The sequence below is a fragment of the Caretta caretta genome, chromosome 4, assembly GCF_965140235.1.
Source record: "Caretta caretta isolate rCarCar2 chromosome 4, rCarCar1.hap1, whole genome shotgun sequence".
In the NCBI taxonomy this organism is placed as follows: domain Eukaryota; kingdom Metazoa; phylum Chordata; order Testudines; family Cheloniidae; genus Caretta; species Caretta caretta.
In genome coordinates this window covers 90,635,246-90,652,843 of record NC_134209.1, presented here as the reverse complement: position 1 = coordinate 90,652,843, position 17,598 = coordinate 90,635,246, and the positions used below count along the sequence as shown (strand labels likewise).

General features: G+C 41.8%; 1 protein-coding gene across 8 annotated transcripts in view; it reads left to right on the top strand.

The window, feature by feature from the left end:
- The window catches only part of IRF2 (interferon regulatory factor 2), a 64,447-nt gene that overhangs the window by 21,645 nt on the left and 25,204 nt on the right, over positions 1 to 17,598 (top strand). For 6 of the 8 annotated variants that reach the window (XM_048847922.2, XM_048847920.2, XM_048847921.2 and 3 more), the window contains 3 exons: positions 9,006 to 9,098; positions 16,558 to 16,657; positions 17,272 to 17,448. In XM_048847922.2, the coding sequence (XP_048703879.1) occupies positions 9,012 to 9,098; positions 16,558 to 16,657; positions 17,272 to 17,448 (364 nt within the window). In that variant the 5' untranslated portion in view covers positions 9,006 to 9,011. Of the gene's footprint in view, positions 1 to 8,379; positions 8,709 to 9,005; positions 9,099 to 16,557; positions 16,658 to 17,271; positions 17,449 to 17,598 lie in introns of those variants that run through there. The other 2 variants (XM_075127856.1, XM_048847923.2) reach the window with 2 other exon arrangements.

The following is a 17,598-nucleotide window of genomic DNA, read 5'->3' as shown; positions in this document are numbered from 1 at the left end:
TGAGCACCAATTCCTGCAGGGGATTAAGGTCTGGTTGGTGTCCCAACTCTGGTTCATCTCCACCTGTTCCCTCCTACTTCCGCTTAAAATGCTCAGTGAGCATGGTTCTCAGATCCTCTATTGATTTCCCCTTGTGGGGTAAACTATATTGCAAACATGAGCTTCAAAGTTTTTTTTTTATCCATTGTGTCCAAGGACTCTCTGGCTCTTTTCCCCCTTTCCTGGTTGTACTTCTCTTAACCCGAAATAAACAAAAGAAAATAATAAACGTTAAGCTTGTACTTTGCTCCCCACACATTTGAACCCATTAGGGACTGTTTAGCAAGTGTTTGGAATGTGAACCTCAGTTTGCTAATATTGGAGTGAAACTTTGGTAATGACTGTGCCACTCTGTTTTGGGGACTGGTAAGGGGTTCTGTCACTGCCTGCTCTGTAACTTTGGGGACCTTTGTGCTGTGCAGCTATAGTTCAATTCCCTGATACCAGTAGCCAGCCTGCAAGCATAAGATCTCACCCTGACTCTCACCAGCCCAGTTACTCTTTGCAGGGTGACACCAACAACCCTTCCAGTCACGAGGCTCCCCACATCCATCCTTCCTGAATTCTTAATTTCCAAACATTTGGACAGTTCCTTTCTGGTTTGAATGCCCCATTGATGGGACTACTTGCAGTCCATAAAGTTTAATATTTATATGAATCTTTGCAGGACTGGGGCATTCTCAGTAGACTGGTTTAAAAGATGCTTGGTGACACATTTCTATATCTAAGCAGGATCAAGTCTGCGATCAAGGGCAAGAATTTTCATCCAAGTGCTGTTCCTTAAAATAGGATTGGTGCTCCTTTGCACCTTGGAACAGTCCCAGAACGTGGACAAACAGAGATCCAAGTTCCCTGAATCCTATAATTAACAATTATCTCAGCATATCTGTCTGGTCACACAGAGTGGTTTATATGCTTATGAAGTGAATCTACAACTTAAAATGAGGAAAGCACTAAAAAGAATATCAGCTAATAACCTTATAAAATACATCTCACTCTTTTAATATATTTAGTTCTTTTTGTAAGTGTGGAATCTGTGATAGAAAAATATTTCTCCCACAAAGCTCTATACATCTTCCCTGAAGAGTAGGGTTTTTTCAAAGATGTGGGACTCCTGAGGGTGTCCCTCCTTAACTACCTCTCCAGAAGCATTTACAATTTTTTCAGATATCAACAAGCTTCTTAAGGCTTGTCTACACTTACAGCACTGCAGTAGCGCAGCTGCAGTGCTTAGTGAAGATGCTACCTGTGCTAACGGGGTAGCTTCTCTTGCTGGCGTAGGTACTCCACCGTCCCAAGAGATGGTAGCTCTGTCAACAGGAGGAGACTTCTTGTCGATATAGTGCTGTCCACACCGAGAGTTCGCTCAGTATAACTGCATCACTTGGAGTGTGGATTTTCCACATCCCTGGTGACGCAGTTATATCAACATAAGTTGGTTGTATAGACAAGGCCTAAATCAGCTAAATTTTGCGCTGAGAGGAGTAGGTAGGAAACTTGCAAAATTTTTACCTTTAGAGAAACGCAGCAACTTAATCATAGACTCAGAGGACTCCGCAACTTCTCTAGGCAATTTATTCCAGTGCTTAAACACCCTGACAGTTAGCAAGTTTTTCCTAATGTCCAACCTAATCCTCCATTGCTGCAGTTTAAGTCCATTGCTTCTTGTCCTATCGTCAGAGGTTAACAAGAACAATTCTTCTACCTCCTCTTTGTACCAACCTTTTATGTACTTGAAAACTGTAGTCATGAATGAGTTAACCTGGGACGACAAAAGCGAAGAGGTGTATCAATTGTGCCTTTCAATTACTGTTACAGTGTTTCCAGTTAAATGCATCTTATCCAGTTGCTAACGAACAAAAAATGAAACTGATGGGATTGGAATATTTTATGTTGTTCTGACCTAACATATGCTGTAGGTTAGTTTCACTTTCTTTCTACATCTGCTCTAGTTCAGGTGTGGAGATCTTCAACCATAGAGGTCATACTTTCTGTATGGTGCTAATATTATTGAGTATGTGCTGGTCAATAGGTTGGTCTCTTGATTTTCCACCAAGGTTTTAATCAAGAATGAAGGGAAGCCAACAAGCTCTCATTGGGCCTGAGAGGAGATGTGAAAACATATATTGGAGAGAACCCAGCCATCTTACGTTTTTTATTGTTTGGTTTGTCTTTAAAGAGGGAGGTTTTTCTCAGAAGAGAGAGTCCCATCACAGTTTTATTTTCTATCATCTGTTAAGGCCTTGCAGAAAGACCTGCTTTGCACAGAAATATACCAGGCAAAATGAGTACAATGCTGTTGTCAACAGAGCTGCACTTTTTCAATGAAATCATACGTATGACTGTCCCCAGAACTGTCTAGAGATAACCATGTTCTTAATGATCTTAACATGACCATGCAGGAAAATACAGCACTCATTTACACCTGCTGTCATTTACACCTTTGAAGCCACTTTGTGATCACCAGAGAAAACTGTTTTCTTAAGCCCCGTCTATGTTAAAAAATTGACCCGGCTGTCATGTTTAACCAACCACCAGTTGTTGCTGTTATGATATCAGTATGGACGGGGATTTCATTTTTAAAAATAATCTGTGCTAGCAGAAACTGTGCTATAGACTGGCCTCCTATCAACAAACAACCTGATCCCACAAGTCTGACTCAAGCAACATTACAGACTTCTTTGGCAGTTTTGTCCTAGTCAGGCATGCAGGATTGGCTGTGTCAAGTGTGGACACGTGTATGTTACAGTTGTGTCTAGCTGAAACTTTATTTGACGGTTGTTTGAAAGACCAAATAGATTAAAGATCTAGCAGTACAGTCAAACTATATGAGCCTTTAAGCAACAGTCAAAATAATCAGTTTGTAAAGTAGGAGGTCTCACACTCTGTTGCTCATTGCATGTCATGGGCTGCTGCTATGGCTAATTATTTTAAATGAGGTTAAATGTCTGTATTTTATTAATACCCATAAATATATTCAATTCTGGAATCTCACCACTGAGAAGACAAAAGACTAGCCTATAACTGCGTCCCTTTAGGGTAGAATTGGGTGAGAGAGAGGGAGGAGAGAAAAGAGAGAATTTTATTTTCAGAAGCAGCAGCTTTAATATACTTAGAAGAAGTGAGATATGGGTCAGAATTCTGATTCTTTAAAACAAAAATTCTTGGATGGATTGGTTAGCAAGGGGAAGCACTTTTATAAAATTTAAGAGCCCAGAGGATGGGCCAAATTCTTCTTTCACTTATACTGGGCTATCCCACTGGAGTCTGGGTAAAAAAACTGCATTGTTGGGCCCCATGCACACTAGGAAGCTGACCTGTTGCTGACCGTGCAATGGCCTCCCCATTATAGGTGTAAACCAGAAAACAAACAAACAATGTTTTCAACACCATTTCAAGAAGTTTGGTTGAAACATGGGGCCATGTGAATGTATACAGCATTTCCCTATCCCAGAAGTGGCCAACCTGAGCCTGAGAAGGAGACAGAATTTACCAATGTACATTGCCAAAGAGCCACAGTAATACATCAGCAGCCCCCCATCAATTCCCTCCCCCCGCTCCCAACGCCTCCCGCCCACTGGCAGCCCCAGCAATCAGCGCCTCCTCCCTCCCTGCACCTTCCGATCAGCTGTTTCATGGCATGCAGGAGGCGGGGCGAGGGGGAGGTGGAGGAGCGAGGGCACGGCAGGCTCAGGGGATGGAGTAGGAAGGGGTGGAGTGGGGGCAGGGCCTGTGGCAGAGCTAGGAGCTGAGCAGTGAGCACCCCCCCGGGACGTTGGAAAGTTGGCACCTGTAGCTCCAGCCCCGGAGTCGGTACTTGTACAAGGAGCTGCATGTGGCTCCGGATGCATAGGTTGGCCACCCCTGCCCTATCCTGTTGCAATGGGATGCTAAAGGTCAATATAGGCCGAGTTCGAGAGTATCATGCGTCTAACGTTCCTGCTTCCAGTTGTCAACCTGAGCATGTTAAGAACAAGATTGTACTCCAACTTGTCTCCCCCATAGCAATGCCAGGTGGTACCAACTGAACCAAGAAATTGGTTGGAAGTTTTTTCTTGCAGGTGGCTTGAGCTCTGAGGGGCCAGATGTACAAAGGTATTTAGGTGCCTACAGATGCAGATAGGCACCTAGAGGGATTTTCAAAAGCACACAAGTAAGTTAGATGCCTAAGTCCCCCTGACTTGAAGTGGAACCAGTGGGTCTTGAAATCATTGGGAATTAGGCATGTAGGTGCTTTTGTAACCCCTCTTCATTTTTAGGTGCCTAAATACCTTTGTAAATTTGGCCCTGAGTTCTTAAATTTAGTGTAAAGTGGGAAACAGATCCCTTGTAACCCTATGGCTCTATGACACATAGCTATTAATGCTAAGGAGGAATGGAGAGGGATGTGTAGGTGTGCAGAAGAGGCACAGCTGCTCTATTTACAGTGCAAATACTAAACAAAGGCTGGGTGTGGGAGATGGTATGGGAAAGGCTAGAGTGAAAGAACTTGCCAGGCTTAGTATTACATAGACCTCATGTCAGTTCCTGGTTTTCATTTGTTTGTTTTGAAATTGATATATTCCAATCAGAGGTGAGTCCAGGCTGGAGTTATATGACAGGCAATAGTACTTCCCACTTCTATGCTACTTTCATTGGAGGATTTCAAAGTTCTTTGCATGCTTTAATTACCTAAATGGTACAAAGTGGCTTTCCCATTCTTTTTTTAAAGCACTCCCATCGGAAGCTCTAGGCACATGTACACAAAAAAAGAAAAAAAAGAAAAAAGTAATAAAACAAACATACAGAGAGAACCTTGGAGAAAAGATGAAGCTTTGCAGCGTGAACTGAAGGCCCCCAAATACAGGCTCCGGCACTTGTGGGGGAAGCAAATTGCAGAGTTATGGACCCTTCTCTAAAAACACCCTGTCTCCCTCCATGAGATGCCATGAAGTTACTTTGTCATCACAAAGAGAGTTACCTGTTGGAAGAGGAGGATATGTCTAGTGTTCTATAATTTCTGGGATACAGAATTTATATTCAGGATTTTCCACAAATTCCTACTATAGATTAATTACTTACTGGTTAAGATCAAGTTTTTTACTGCATTGTTAATTTAGCTGAGTTGCACATCCTGTATATTTTATGGTATGTACATAACAACATAAACAGAATTATTTCCAACCTATACATTTAACAAGAAAAATAGGAACACAAAATGGCATTTTATGGCCAAGTTAACATTACAGTAGAAACTTAACTTTTACATTTCCTGATTTTGTTTTCCACTCTAACTATGCACCAGTACCAATGCCTTAGTGTAATTTTTCTATTTTTAAATTATTTGTTACCTGAGCTAAATTAATCCTGTGTTAATACTGTACTTTTGTGTAAAGGAATGGTGGACATGCAGCTGTTTTAGAAACCACAATATTCTGTCATATCAGGTGTGGTCAGTGTTCTCATTCTGAGAAAGAACTGCCTGGAGATGTTTCTGAAAATGTTTCAGCTTTGTTTTCTATAGCAGAACTCTGAACATTGCCTCTGAGGAGCATTGCCTGGGCTCGTATATACTTTGTTGAACAGAACTTTAATAGTGGCTTTGCTTGCTCCTCTGTGGAAGCGTATCCCAGACAGTGCCCACAGTCTCCTCCAACTGGACATTATTTAAAGGGTTTTGGTATTTTGGTTTTTGTTTTGAAATAAATAGGCCTTAAACCCTCTCTCCTAAAGACCTTTGATCAGACTGAGTGGGTGTGGCCTAATATACTTGATATATGCTACCAACAGCAGATGGGATCTTCCAAGGCAGAACTCTTAGTCTGGAGAAGAGAAGAGAGCACTGCACCTGCAGAGGAAAAGCAGGGAGACCCCTCTGGAGGCATCCGTCTCCATGGGAGAAAAGAGAGAGCCACACAGCTCTGCACTTCCATCCCACACAAGACCAGCTTCTCTTGAGCAGTGGTGTTGGCAGCTGCATCTCTTCCCCTGGCTGGACCCAAGGTGGAGCTCACTGTATTACCAGACTGAGGGCTGGGCACTTCAAGTTAAATTAGCTGCTGCTCCTTTGAAGATGCTGATGGGCTCCCTCCTCTTTGCCTCTTAACTAATTAGTTCCCCAAAAGTAGGCCTGCAATTTTTGTCCTGGATATTTTGGCTTCTACACAAATAAATACAATATGTCCTCTTGCTGAGCTTCAGTGCCTACACTTGGAACAGTGAGGGCTGCATTGCACCTTGCCAGGATATATTTACATAGCTTACATGAAGAAATGCCCCCAGCCACAATATTTGCTTGTGCGTGTATGTTCCTTGGCAGATTAATAGAAACTGCGGTTGGTTGAGTTCACCAGCAACAGAAATTTTCAGTTGCTCAACTTTTGTTCTGCTGCAGTTTTGAGGAGATGGTGTCTGTAAGGGGGCGACTTTTAAGGCTCTCCTGGGCTGCATCTTGTCCCTGATGTATAAACAAAACATGCAGTTGACTTGCAGGAAAGCTAGATATTGCATTTAGGGTTCAGTCCAAACAGTTCTGTCATTTCTGTCACAGAGGATTCAGTGAATCAGCCCTGAGCACAGCTTAAGATACGTACATACTGGTTCGTGGATCTGAGTTCTACATGAACTCGTAGATACGGTTCCTGTTCTGCAGACATTTCTCAAAGCACCTTACCATGTAAGCAAGCAAGCCTGCTTTGCTGTGATTCACATGACAGCTTTGTTTCCTGGGTCTGAATTCTACATGAACTCATAGATATGGTTCCTGTTCTGCAGACATTTCTCAAAGCACCTTACCATGTAAGCAAGCAAGCCTGCTTTGCTGTGACTCACATGACAGCTTTGTTTCCTGGGTCTGAATTCTACATGAACTCATAGATATGGTTCCTGTTCTGCAGACATTTCTCAAAGCACCTTACCATGTAAGCAAGCAAGCCTGCTTTGCTGTGACTCACGTGACCGCTTTGTTGGCAGGCCTCTGACACAGAGACTGAAACTTTGTACATGGATTCAGCTATGGTCAGTTTCTGGAGATTTGGTTGTTTTTTTCATATCTGAAGGTGATGGGGCTAAGCCGTTAATAATTTTCTATGTTATTTTGAAGTTCTTAGTCATTTTAGTTAGTGACTGTAAAGAAGGCTGAAGTTGAAACATTTTGTGGCTTGCTCTACACAGCCTTTCCAAGATAATAGCACGAGGCAGTATGTTTGCTAAGAGCTTATGGTGATCATGCTTGTTAAAATTTTGCCTTTCTGTTTGCTAAATATTTTAAAGAGCCATATTTTGCCCTCAGATTTTAAACATAATTCCCCTGTGGCTTCAGTAAACATATCTCCTTTGGGCAGTGAGAGGAAACCTTAATTGTGAGTCAGCCTGATATTTGTAATCCCATAGGAAAAAGAAAAAACCCATTTACACTAATCTCATTGCTATCCACTTTCAAATATATGGCTCTGGCCCCTTTAAAAGTGTGGTGAAGTACAGAGTGGGGAAGCTGGAAGTAATGCAAAGTTCTTTCCCTTTTGACATAAAGAACAAACAGAGAAACAAGAGGAATTTGGGGTGAAAAACCCAAAGTAAAAGTCTTTGAACATGGAAGTGATTGATTGCAGGCTCCTCAACAGTTTTAATGTGACTCTTAAATCTATATCTAGTATCTAGATCTCATGGTCATTGGCACCTTAGAAATGTCTGGGATAAGTTAAAGTTTTCTTTAGCAGGTTCAAGACTTTGTACTCCGGTGTGAATAATTTACAGGTACAAACAATGAAACAACATCAAATTTGTGTGGTGTGTGAGAGAAGCAAGTTTGGGTCTAAACTAGCTACACTGAGATACAGGCAAAAGGCTTGAAGAGCACTGATTCCTATGTATTTTAAACTGTAAAATAGTTGCTAAAGAAATCAGGGACTAGATGGCTCAAGGGGTTGGTAATGGGACAGAGAGACCCAGCTTGCCCTTAGGTAGAGTGACAATTGCTACCAGATGGTTGCCCAGTGAATTACAGTATACTCCCATTTATCCAAAACCCTATTATTCAAATCTCTTCCTTGTCCTCCGTCATGAGATACTTGAGATGCATGCTCTCTGCAGCATGTATCTCATGCAGGGGGACAAGGGAAGGATTTGGATAATGCAGAGGTTTGGATAGTAGAGCAGAGACTAGCAGTGCAGGACTCCACCCTGCTGGTTAATGGCACCTGTGTGGCTGCAAGGCTGGTGACATCTGATCCCTGCAAGCACAAAGTACAGGGAAGGCTGTGGTCCTGGCGGGACAGAACAGAGTCCTGGCCAGATGTCTCTCCTCTGTCCTGTCAAGATCGCAGCCTTCCCCTGCACCTTGCGCCTGCGGGGATCGGGTGTCACTGGCCCTGCGGCAGCGCTGGAAGCCCTCCGCAATCCTGCTGTCACAGAAGTGAGTGAGCAGGGTATACCAGACATCCCCAGCCAGGACTGTGGGGGAAGAGCCCCCTCTCCTGGGGGAGGCCACCCCGCAGCTGAATGGCTCCTTCCCTCTTGATTATCTGAACTTCCAGTTATCCAAATGAAATCCATATCCCCCATGCTAGTTGAATAATCGGGAGTATGCTGTACTACACTGTAAAATACATTGGGAGGCTCAAGCAAGTTCCAGATGGACAGGTATCCATACCACAGAAAGAGCCCTCCCAGAGGGACAGAGGCCTGACTGGGTAAGAGTTTGAATTGTTCGTTCAGTTTAGAGGTGATACCGCCACAAGGTCAAAGGTGAGGCCTGGGAAAGCTTCACTTTTGCTGTCTGTGCTGGACCTGATGGGTGGACAAGCAGAACATCAGTCTCAAGGACTGTCAGTCAGGGGCTGTTTACCAGCCCTGTGTTCACATGCTTTTAAAATAAACAATTCAAATTTGCCTGTTATCGCTAAGAAAGAAAAATCTATTTTTCTGCCTAGGACACAGTCTGTAACTGTAACACGGTCCCTTGTTTTCTTCATCTTCTTCTGCTAAAGGTAACAATGCCTGTGGAAAGAATGCGGATGCGTCCATGGCTGGAAGACCAAATAAATTCAAACACAATACCAGGGTTAAAATGGCTAAATAAGGTAAGATTTGTACGTATTTGATAAACAGATCAATTGTCACAGGGTCTGAAGCGTGGTTGCTTAGATCTAATTCTGATGGCTTCCTGTGAGGCAAAGCAATGAGGATAGGCAGAGTTGAGCTGTTCTTGCTGAACCTGTTCTTCTAGCTCTGCGTTCAGGATTTGAGGAGCTATTTTTGCTTATCAGATCAGTGACTCTTTTAAAAACCATTTTTCTTCCTCTGCCTTCTTTTGTGGGAGCAGGTGCAATGGAAACTCCACTGTTTTACGCTGGGAACAAAGTGCAGTGCCAAACAGCTGCAGTGGGTCTTGAACAGCATGCTCTTCTGAACTGAAACAGTCTACTCTGCATTAACCCTTGAGCTGATATGCTGATCCCCGCTTGGAGCATGGATACTTAGCTGATTTCTTTACTACAGGCTGTATGGTAGAACTTAGAAGAGTAATGGGTGTCTTTTCCCATATAAGTCCCAATCAGCATTCTGTACTTACCCAGAACTCTCAGTGGGAGATTAAGATGTTCAGAGAATATAGGATCAAGCCCCAGAACACCAAACAAATGGTTTTCTTGAGCTAATTTTTAAAAAGTTCAAAATAAATCTAAGGCCTAAAAAAACCCAGATAAAATCACATGTATTCTTACTATGGAAAATATTAATTTATCACATATAAAAGCATGAGTCAGTTATTTTCAGCCATAGTGTGCTAATTTATCATTTAAAGGCATGGGAAATGTTATTAAGGCATGTTCTGATGTATAGAAATGTAGGATTTGCCATTCAAGGTCAGACAGTGATCCAATTAGTTTGGTACCCTGTTTCCAGTAGTAACTTGTTGCTTATGTGATCTGCTTTTGAACTGATGCATGATATTTAGCTTCTATTATTTTTACCTTAGCATGCATAACTGTAAATGCTAGCGGTCACAAAATTATCAGGTACTTTTTAAAATTCATCCACAATATTTTGTCTCAATAACCTCTTGCAGCATTGAATTTCACATGCTGTGACTTTATGCTGGGTAAATAAATATTTTCTTTTATCTGTCCCCAAATTAGCTGCCTCCTAATCTTGAGTGTGCTACTTCTTGTGTTATGGACTACACAAGTAAAAAGGAGGGACTGATCAGTTTTGAAAGTTCCCTTTGTAATTTGAATACTACATTCAGGTCCCTACTGAATCTTCTCCTTTGCTGTCTGTAGTCAGTCATATATCATTTCTTCCATACCTTGGATCATCTTCATTGCCCATTTCTGGAAATGTTCATTTTCCGCTGAATCTTTCTTAAAGCAAGGCTGTCCATACAGGGCACAGTACTCCAGATGCAGGCATACCACTATTCAACAGAGTGCTATTGTAGCATTTTCTATATTTTGTTTCACACCCTTGTTTAATACACCAAAAAAACCACCTTATTTGCTTTGTTTGCTCTGCACTGAGAAGACCTCTCCATTGAGCAGTGGACTCCTTAGTGTGTTTGTTCAGACAATCCTGTGAATTCAGAGCCCATAAACACATCAAGGTAGACTGTAAGACACACTGTTGGGTTGTTTAATATTTGCAACTATTCTGTCTAGACCAAGGTGTTACAATGGTTATCCGCCCTTGCGCTTCTGGGTGTAAGCTGTTTGCGCAGAGGAGCCATAATGTATTCTTTGTTCCATTATATCATATTACCCAACTGGCCAGGCCGTGTTGTGCTAATAAAATATTTTGAATTTGGATTTTTTTTTTTTTAAAAGCAGAAGACATTGGCTGCTACCAGGAGCAGAATACCAGATTAAAAGACCAGCCATATGACCAGTGCAAAGTGACGCACACTAGAAAAAATAATCCCAATTATACACACACAATGTTGGATTTAAATTAGCTGTTACTACTCACTCAAGAAAGTAGTAGTTGGAGTCATAGCAGATAGTTCTCTGAACACATCTGCTCAATGTGCAGCAGCTGTCAAAAAAGCTAACAACGTTAGGAACCATTAGGAAAGGGATCGATAATACAAAATATCATAATGCTACTACATAAATTCAGGGTATGCTCAGACCTTGAATACTACTTTCAGTTCCGGTCACCACATCTCAAAAAAGATATATTGGAATTTGAAAAGGTACAAACAAGGGCAACAAAAATTATTAGGGGTATGGAACAGCTTCCATATAGGGAGAGATTAAAAAGACGGGACTTTTCAGCTTGGAAAAGAGACGACTATAGAGGTCTATAAAATCATACATGGTATGGAGAAAGTGACTGGGAAAATATTATTTGCTCCTTCATATAACACAAGAACTAAGGATCACCTGTTGAAATTAATAGGCAGCAGGTTTAAAACAAATAAAAGGAAGTACTTCTTCACACATTGCACAGTCAACCTGTGGAACTCATTGCCAGGGAATGTTGTGAAGGCCAAAAGAATAACTGGGTTCAAAAAAGAATTACTTAAGTTCGTGCAGGATAGGTCCATCAATTGCTATTAGCCAAGATGATCAGGGATGTGACCCCATGCTTCGGGTGTCCCTAAACACTCGAAATTTCCCTGTTGTGTTCATTCCATCTGAAGCACCTGGCACTGGCCGCTGTCAGAAGGGGCAGGATACTGGGCTAGATGGACCATTGGTCTGATCCAATATGGCTGTTCTTACAGTCTTATACTTGTATATGGCATCTGATCTTTCCCCGAAAATTCACATACCTTCATAGTTGCCTCTTACAATGTGAAATGGCTTCCTGAATCCACTTCAAAGTGTTTCTAATTGCAACTGATCACTCTAGCAATGAGTCATTTAAACCAAAAATAATTCCTATATTTAAGTGTAAATCCTGACCATAAACAAGGCAGCACATGTAATCTATGATTCGTAAGGCAAAGATTTTGGCATGGGTATTTTTATTAGAAATAATGGACAGAACACAGGCAATAAACAGTAAATCACAGAAGTCCCAGCTCCATGATAGAGGGGCTAGAGTCCCAGCCCCGCTGCCTGGGGCTGAATTATTGGAATTTTCAGAAAGTTGAAGAGGTCTCGTAAAATCACGGAATCTGTGACAGACTTGTAGCCTTAATGATAAGGTATCATTTGCACCCACAGCTTTGTTTATACACTAAAGCTATGGTTTGCCAATTGTAGAAGTTGTGGGGTTTAGGTGCTGTTTTTGTTCACCATAGTTCTGCAATGGTTCATGATAAAGAAAAGAATCTGGGTAGAATAAACAGTATACCTGCTATTACAATACACAGCTTTTAAGTTGTATTAAATGTAAAGCCTTAAAAGTTCAGTATTGGGACTTTCATAGTTCACTTTCATGGGGAATATTGTCAGTTTTCATAAACAATATTATGTTGGCTAAATGGCATCTCAAGTAGTTACATTTTACTTACCTAACTTCTCCATTTGAAAGTGCATGGAGCATTGATTTCTTCACTTCCTGTCCTGTCCTGGATTTTGCTTTAGAACAGATGGATGCAGCCACCTATTCACAAGGGCATTCAATGAAACTGAAAAGAAACATGTTTCATATTGAAAAAGGGTTATTTCTGGTATCCAACCCATATTTAACATGTGGAACTTGTGGCCACTGATATCACAGTAGTCAGGAGTGTAGTAGGCTTCAAGAAAAGATTAGATGATTCTATGACTAATGAGACCATCTATGGTTATATTGGATTGGATTGATTTTTATTTTACATGATATTAATCCTTATGCTTCAGGCCACAAACCGACTGGAGTTAGGAAGAACCTTCCCCTGCAGGCAGACTGTTACATAACTGACAACTAAAAGTTTTCTTGCACCGTTCTTTGAAGTTTGAAGCATTAGGTACTGACTGCTGTTAGCAACAAGATCCTGGACAAATGGACCAGTGATCTTAGTCAGCATGACAATCCCTATAGGGCTTTTATGAACCATCCTATAGAATAGAAGTAAATGTAAAATCACTGCTCATAAACTTTGCTGATGACGCAAAGATTGATGATATGGAAAATAATGAGGAGGATAGAGTAGTCAAACAGAGCAATCTGGATCGTTTGGTAAGATAGCTGGGTCTGTTCAAACAAAATGTGTATTGATTGATACAGCCAAATGGAAAGTTAGACACCTGGGAACAAGGAATGCGGGCCGTATCCTGGGGGCTGTGTGCTGCAAAGCAGTGACTGTGGAAAGGATTCAGGGATCAGAGTTAGAGCCCTGTGAAATTCTACTTGCTTTTTATATTTTTTGGGGGGGAGGGGGGTAGACAGGTGAGGATTTTGTTTTATTTCATTTCTTCTGTGGGAGAGTGGGTCTTGCCCCGAGAGTCGGAGGTGTTTGCAGGATTGGGTGCTGCTCTGGGAGAGGGTGGTGGTGTGGAAGTGGGAGGCGCTTTGGATGGGGTCAGGTCCTAACTGTGAGGAGTGGGGGTGGTGAGACTTGGAGGGGGGTTGCAGAGCGAGCCTGTCCTGCTCTCACCCTGCAGTGACAGCTCCTACAGACATGAGGCTGGGCCTGGCTCCTCACTCTCTGCGTCATGACCTGATGAGAGGTGGCAGAGCGAGCCCATCCTGCACTCATCCTGCACTCATCCTGCAGCAGAAGCTCCTGTCCTGTGGAGCTGGGCCCAGACCTTCCCACACCAGGCATTGCGACCAGCTGTATGGGGTGGCTGAGCCACTCAGGTTTGGCCAGCTGGGCCTCCATTATGACAGCGAGGTGGCTGGGCCAATCCTGAGTCATGCTGCAACCCCATGTGCCAAGTCGCAACGCCACTCACCAAAACTGAGTGATGCTGCGACCCCACGTGCCAGGTTACAATGCCCAGAGCAGGGAGCTGGGCCCAGTCCTGAGGACAGGAGCCGCTGCTGCAGGGGAGTATTTTGGTTTTTCTTATACATTGATTTTCATTTCATGTCATGTCATTTTGAATTATTCAAAACCAGGGGCTCTAGTCCTAGAAGACAAGCAACTCAACATGACCTCCCTGTGAGATGATGTGGCACAAAGGGCTAATGCAATCCATGGATGTATAAACAGGGGAGTAGTGAGCAGGAATAGGGAGGTAGTTTTGCCACTCTACACGGTCAGAGGAATTCAAATTGGAAATCAGACAAACCTTTTCAACAATGACGGTGATTAACCATCATCTCTTGATGTCTTTAGATCAAGACTGAATGCCTTTCTAGAAGATATACTTTAATCAAACACAATTATTGGGTGCAATGCAGGAGTAACTGCATGAAATGTAAGGACCTGTGTTATGCAGGAAGTCAGACTAGCATAGGTGCTGGAACTAGGGGTGCTGGGGATGTGGCAGCACCCACAGGCTTGAAGTGGTTTCTATCATATGCAGAGTTTATAGTTTTGGTTCAATGGCTCTCAGCACCCCCCTATGCAAATTGTTCCAGCAGCCCTGCAGACTTGATGATCTAATGGTCCCTTTTGGCCTTAAAAGTCTATGAATCTATGAATATGAGCTCTCTTAAATTCTATAGAAGTTAATTAAGTTCTCTAGGTTTTTATATTAAGTTTCTGTAGTACACCATTTGTTTCATCCCTGTTAGATTGTATACGACATTTCCATAAAGTGTACTTACTGCCATCTTCAACATGCTCAAACATCTCTCAGGCTCAAACCCATCGTTTATTAATGTACAAGGTGCACAGTAAATATTACGCAAAGAAAAGAAGAGGATAATTATATATTTAAACCAGCCTTGCAAAAATCCACTCACTCATCTGGGACAAGTATTTTGTTAACGAGCAAGAAATATATTATTAGTATCTTCATTGTTGTTAAGTTAAATGTAGGCGAGTGGAATTTTGTGCTAGGGCTGATAAATTTTCACAACAATTTTGAAATGATGTTTAGAAAACACATCTGGCCCCAAACTTTTATAGTGTTTTTGCCTTGTTTTGTTCTCCATCTGTTCTTTTGGTTTCAGTATTGCTTTGTTGATTCACTTGAGTATATTCCCCCTTGCTGCATGACCATCTCTCCCTTTTTGATACTCCTCTTAGTTCATGATACACACATTGTGTATTATCCCAGGGAATATGCTTGGAGAAAAGGTTCAGGGCAGCACTGAGCTGGAGCTAGGGATTGCTAAATCATTAACTTGAACCATTACTGCTGTGTCTTATGTTGCAGTGCTGTTTGTGCTTCCTACCAGGATGGTGCTGGTTGGGAGCACTGATATTACTGACATGCATTAAGGCTTTGGGCCTGTCCTTGCTGGGTTTGGATGCGGTGATGCTTTGGACCCAAGCACAGCGGGGGTGGGCAAAGAGCTTTCACACGAGATATGATCAGTTATAGCTGGGGAAGGAGGAGAGCTTTTCAGACTGATCACTGTTTTGCAGGGGAGAAAATAAGAAGGCAAAGGGAATAAATGAAAGGACATTGCCTACGTATGGAGAATGAGTGGGAAGAATGATGAGAGAGAGAAATGGACATCACATGTCAAACGTATTTTACCAAATTAAAGGGAAGACAGAAAAAAATGAGAATAGAAGAATAAAAATGAACATAACTATATGATCCTAACAAATGAGAGAGAAAAGTTTGAATGGAATCAGAAGCTGAAGTAAAAGGCAGAATCAGAAAAAATTAGTGAGAGATGAGAAAAGGAAAAAAAGTAAAACTTTACTTTTATAGAAATATTAGTCTGAGAGAGAATACATATGGGACATAGACTAGGAGGAGAGCCAGATAGAGAAGGGAAAAAAGTGGTGTTGAAAGAAGAAGAGAAGAGCACACACAAGAGCTACAGTTTATTTTTTAGATTATTTCATAGAAGTGCATATAATGCACTGGTCACAATGTTCTTAGATGTAACCTTCAGAGCAGTAAACAAAGAATACATTCTTCTGTTCTATATTGAGATACTAAAATGATCCTTAGTTCCTCCCCTTTTGCATCCTGCTTCCTTAATGACCTTTGATTCCTGCTGTGATGGAGTCTTGTACGTTTCACTGTGTTATTGTGTCTGATTTGCTTGCCTCACCCAATTTTAGATGTCGTCATCTCCCATTATACTGGTGCCTCATAGGCTAAATGTTAAGCCCCTCATCCCCCTACCCTCAACAACAACATCATTAGCTTTGCTCCTATGTATATTTATCTTCATACCAATTTCTAATCATAAAAAGAAAAAATTCTGCACTGCCAAAAGTGCCTTGATTTGAATATTTATAAATGTGTGGTGCAGCATGTGTTATACGTGTGTCATCTTGGAAACCTGCCCAGTTTTTAGTCCATAAAGTGGCATCTGAAGGTTACACAGATTTAGGGCTCTATCCTGCTCCCTCTGAGGCCAGTGGATGTTTTGCTATTGACTTTAGCAATAGCAGGATTGGACCGTAAGGGAGCAAATGAAACACTTGCAGATGCTGGAACTGTAGGTGTGCTTTTAAATGAGTGGATTAAAGTCCTCAGAAAATCTGTGAGACAATCAGTGTTGACATATCCTATTTGTTTTTCTTTCCAGGAGAAGAAGATTTTTCAGATTCCCTGGATGCACGCTGCACGACATGGGTGGGATGTTGAAAAAGATGCTCCTTTATTTAGAAACTGGGCAATTCACACAGGTACTGGAACTCTCATTTCTGCGGACCAGATTTTGTTTGCCTTTGTGTGTCTCCTGGAGATTTTTCCTTTAATTTTGTTTGCTTTTGCAAATACGGTGAATGAATTTAAGGACCTGAATCTGTGAGATGCTGAGTACCTCTTGCAACATTCTTGGTACTCTCCTAACTTTATCGAGGGGCCATAACTTGCTTCCATTGAAGACAACAGTGAAACTTCATTGACCGAAATGGAAACAAAATTGGTTCAAAATCAGTGGGAGTAGAGACGGCTCAGCAGCCCTTATGTTCTTAAATTTTAATACAGGTTTGAACCAGGCATAATAAAGGTAAGTGCTGTAAAAGCTTACTCGCACTACTGTAGCATTGATCTGATCTGCAACACCCATACTATTCTGGCCTTTCTTGAGAAGAAGCTGCCAATCATAAAGTCTAGAGATATGCATGAAAATGAGATCACCAAATGAGCCTTGTCTTGCAACCTAAACTGTGGTTTGAACTTGTCTCCAGAATCAAAAGGAGTGCACTGACACTTATTCATGGTGCTACTAGCTCTCCCTGGGCTTTGAAAACATGTTTAATATGTACCTAATTTTCTTTATTTTCTTGCTTGTTAGGAAAATTTCAACCAGGAGTAGATAAACCTGATCCAAAGACATGGAAGGCAAACTTCCGATGTGCTATGAACTCCTTGCCTGATATAGAAGAAGTCAAAGACAAAAGTATAAAGAAAGGAAACAATGCCTTCAGGGTTTACAGGATGCTACCCTTATCCGAAAGGCCTTCCAAAAAAGGTAGACAAAGGGACCCATGAACATGAAATCAGTGTTAGGTACTTAGCTGGATATTAATTTGATGATGGAGACTTCTACTCCAGAATCTGAGACCTGCAAAATATAGCCGTTGTACCTTGGCTTCTGTGAAGTCACATGTATTTATCCAAA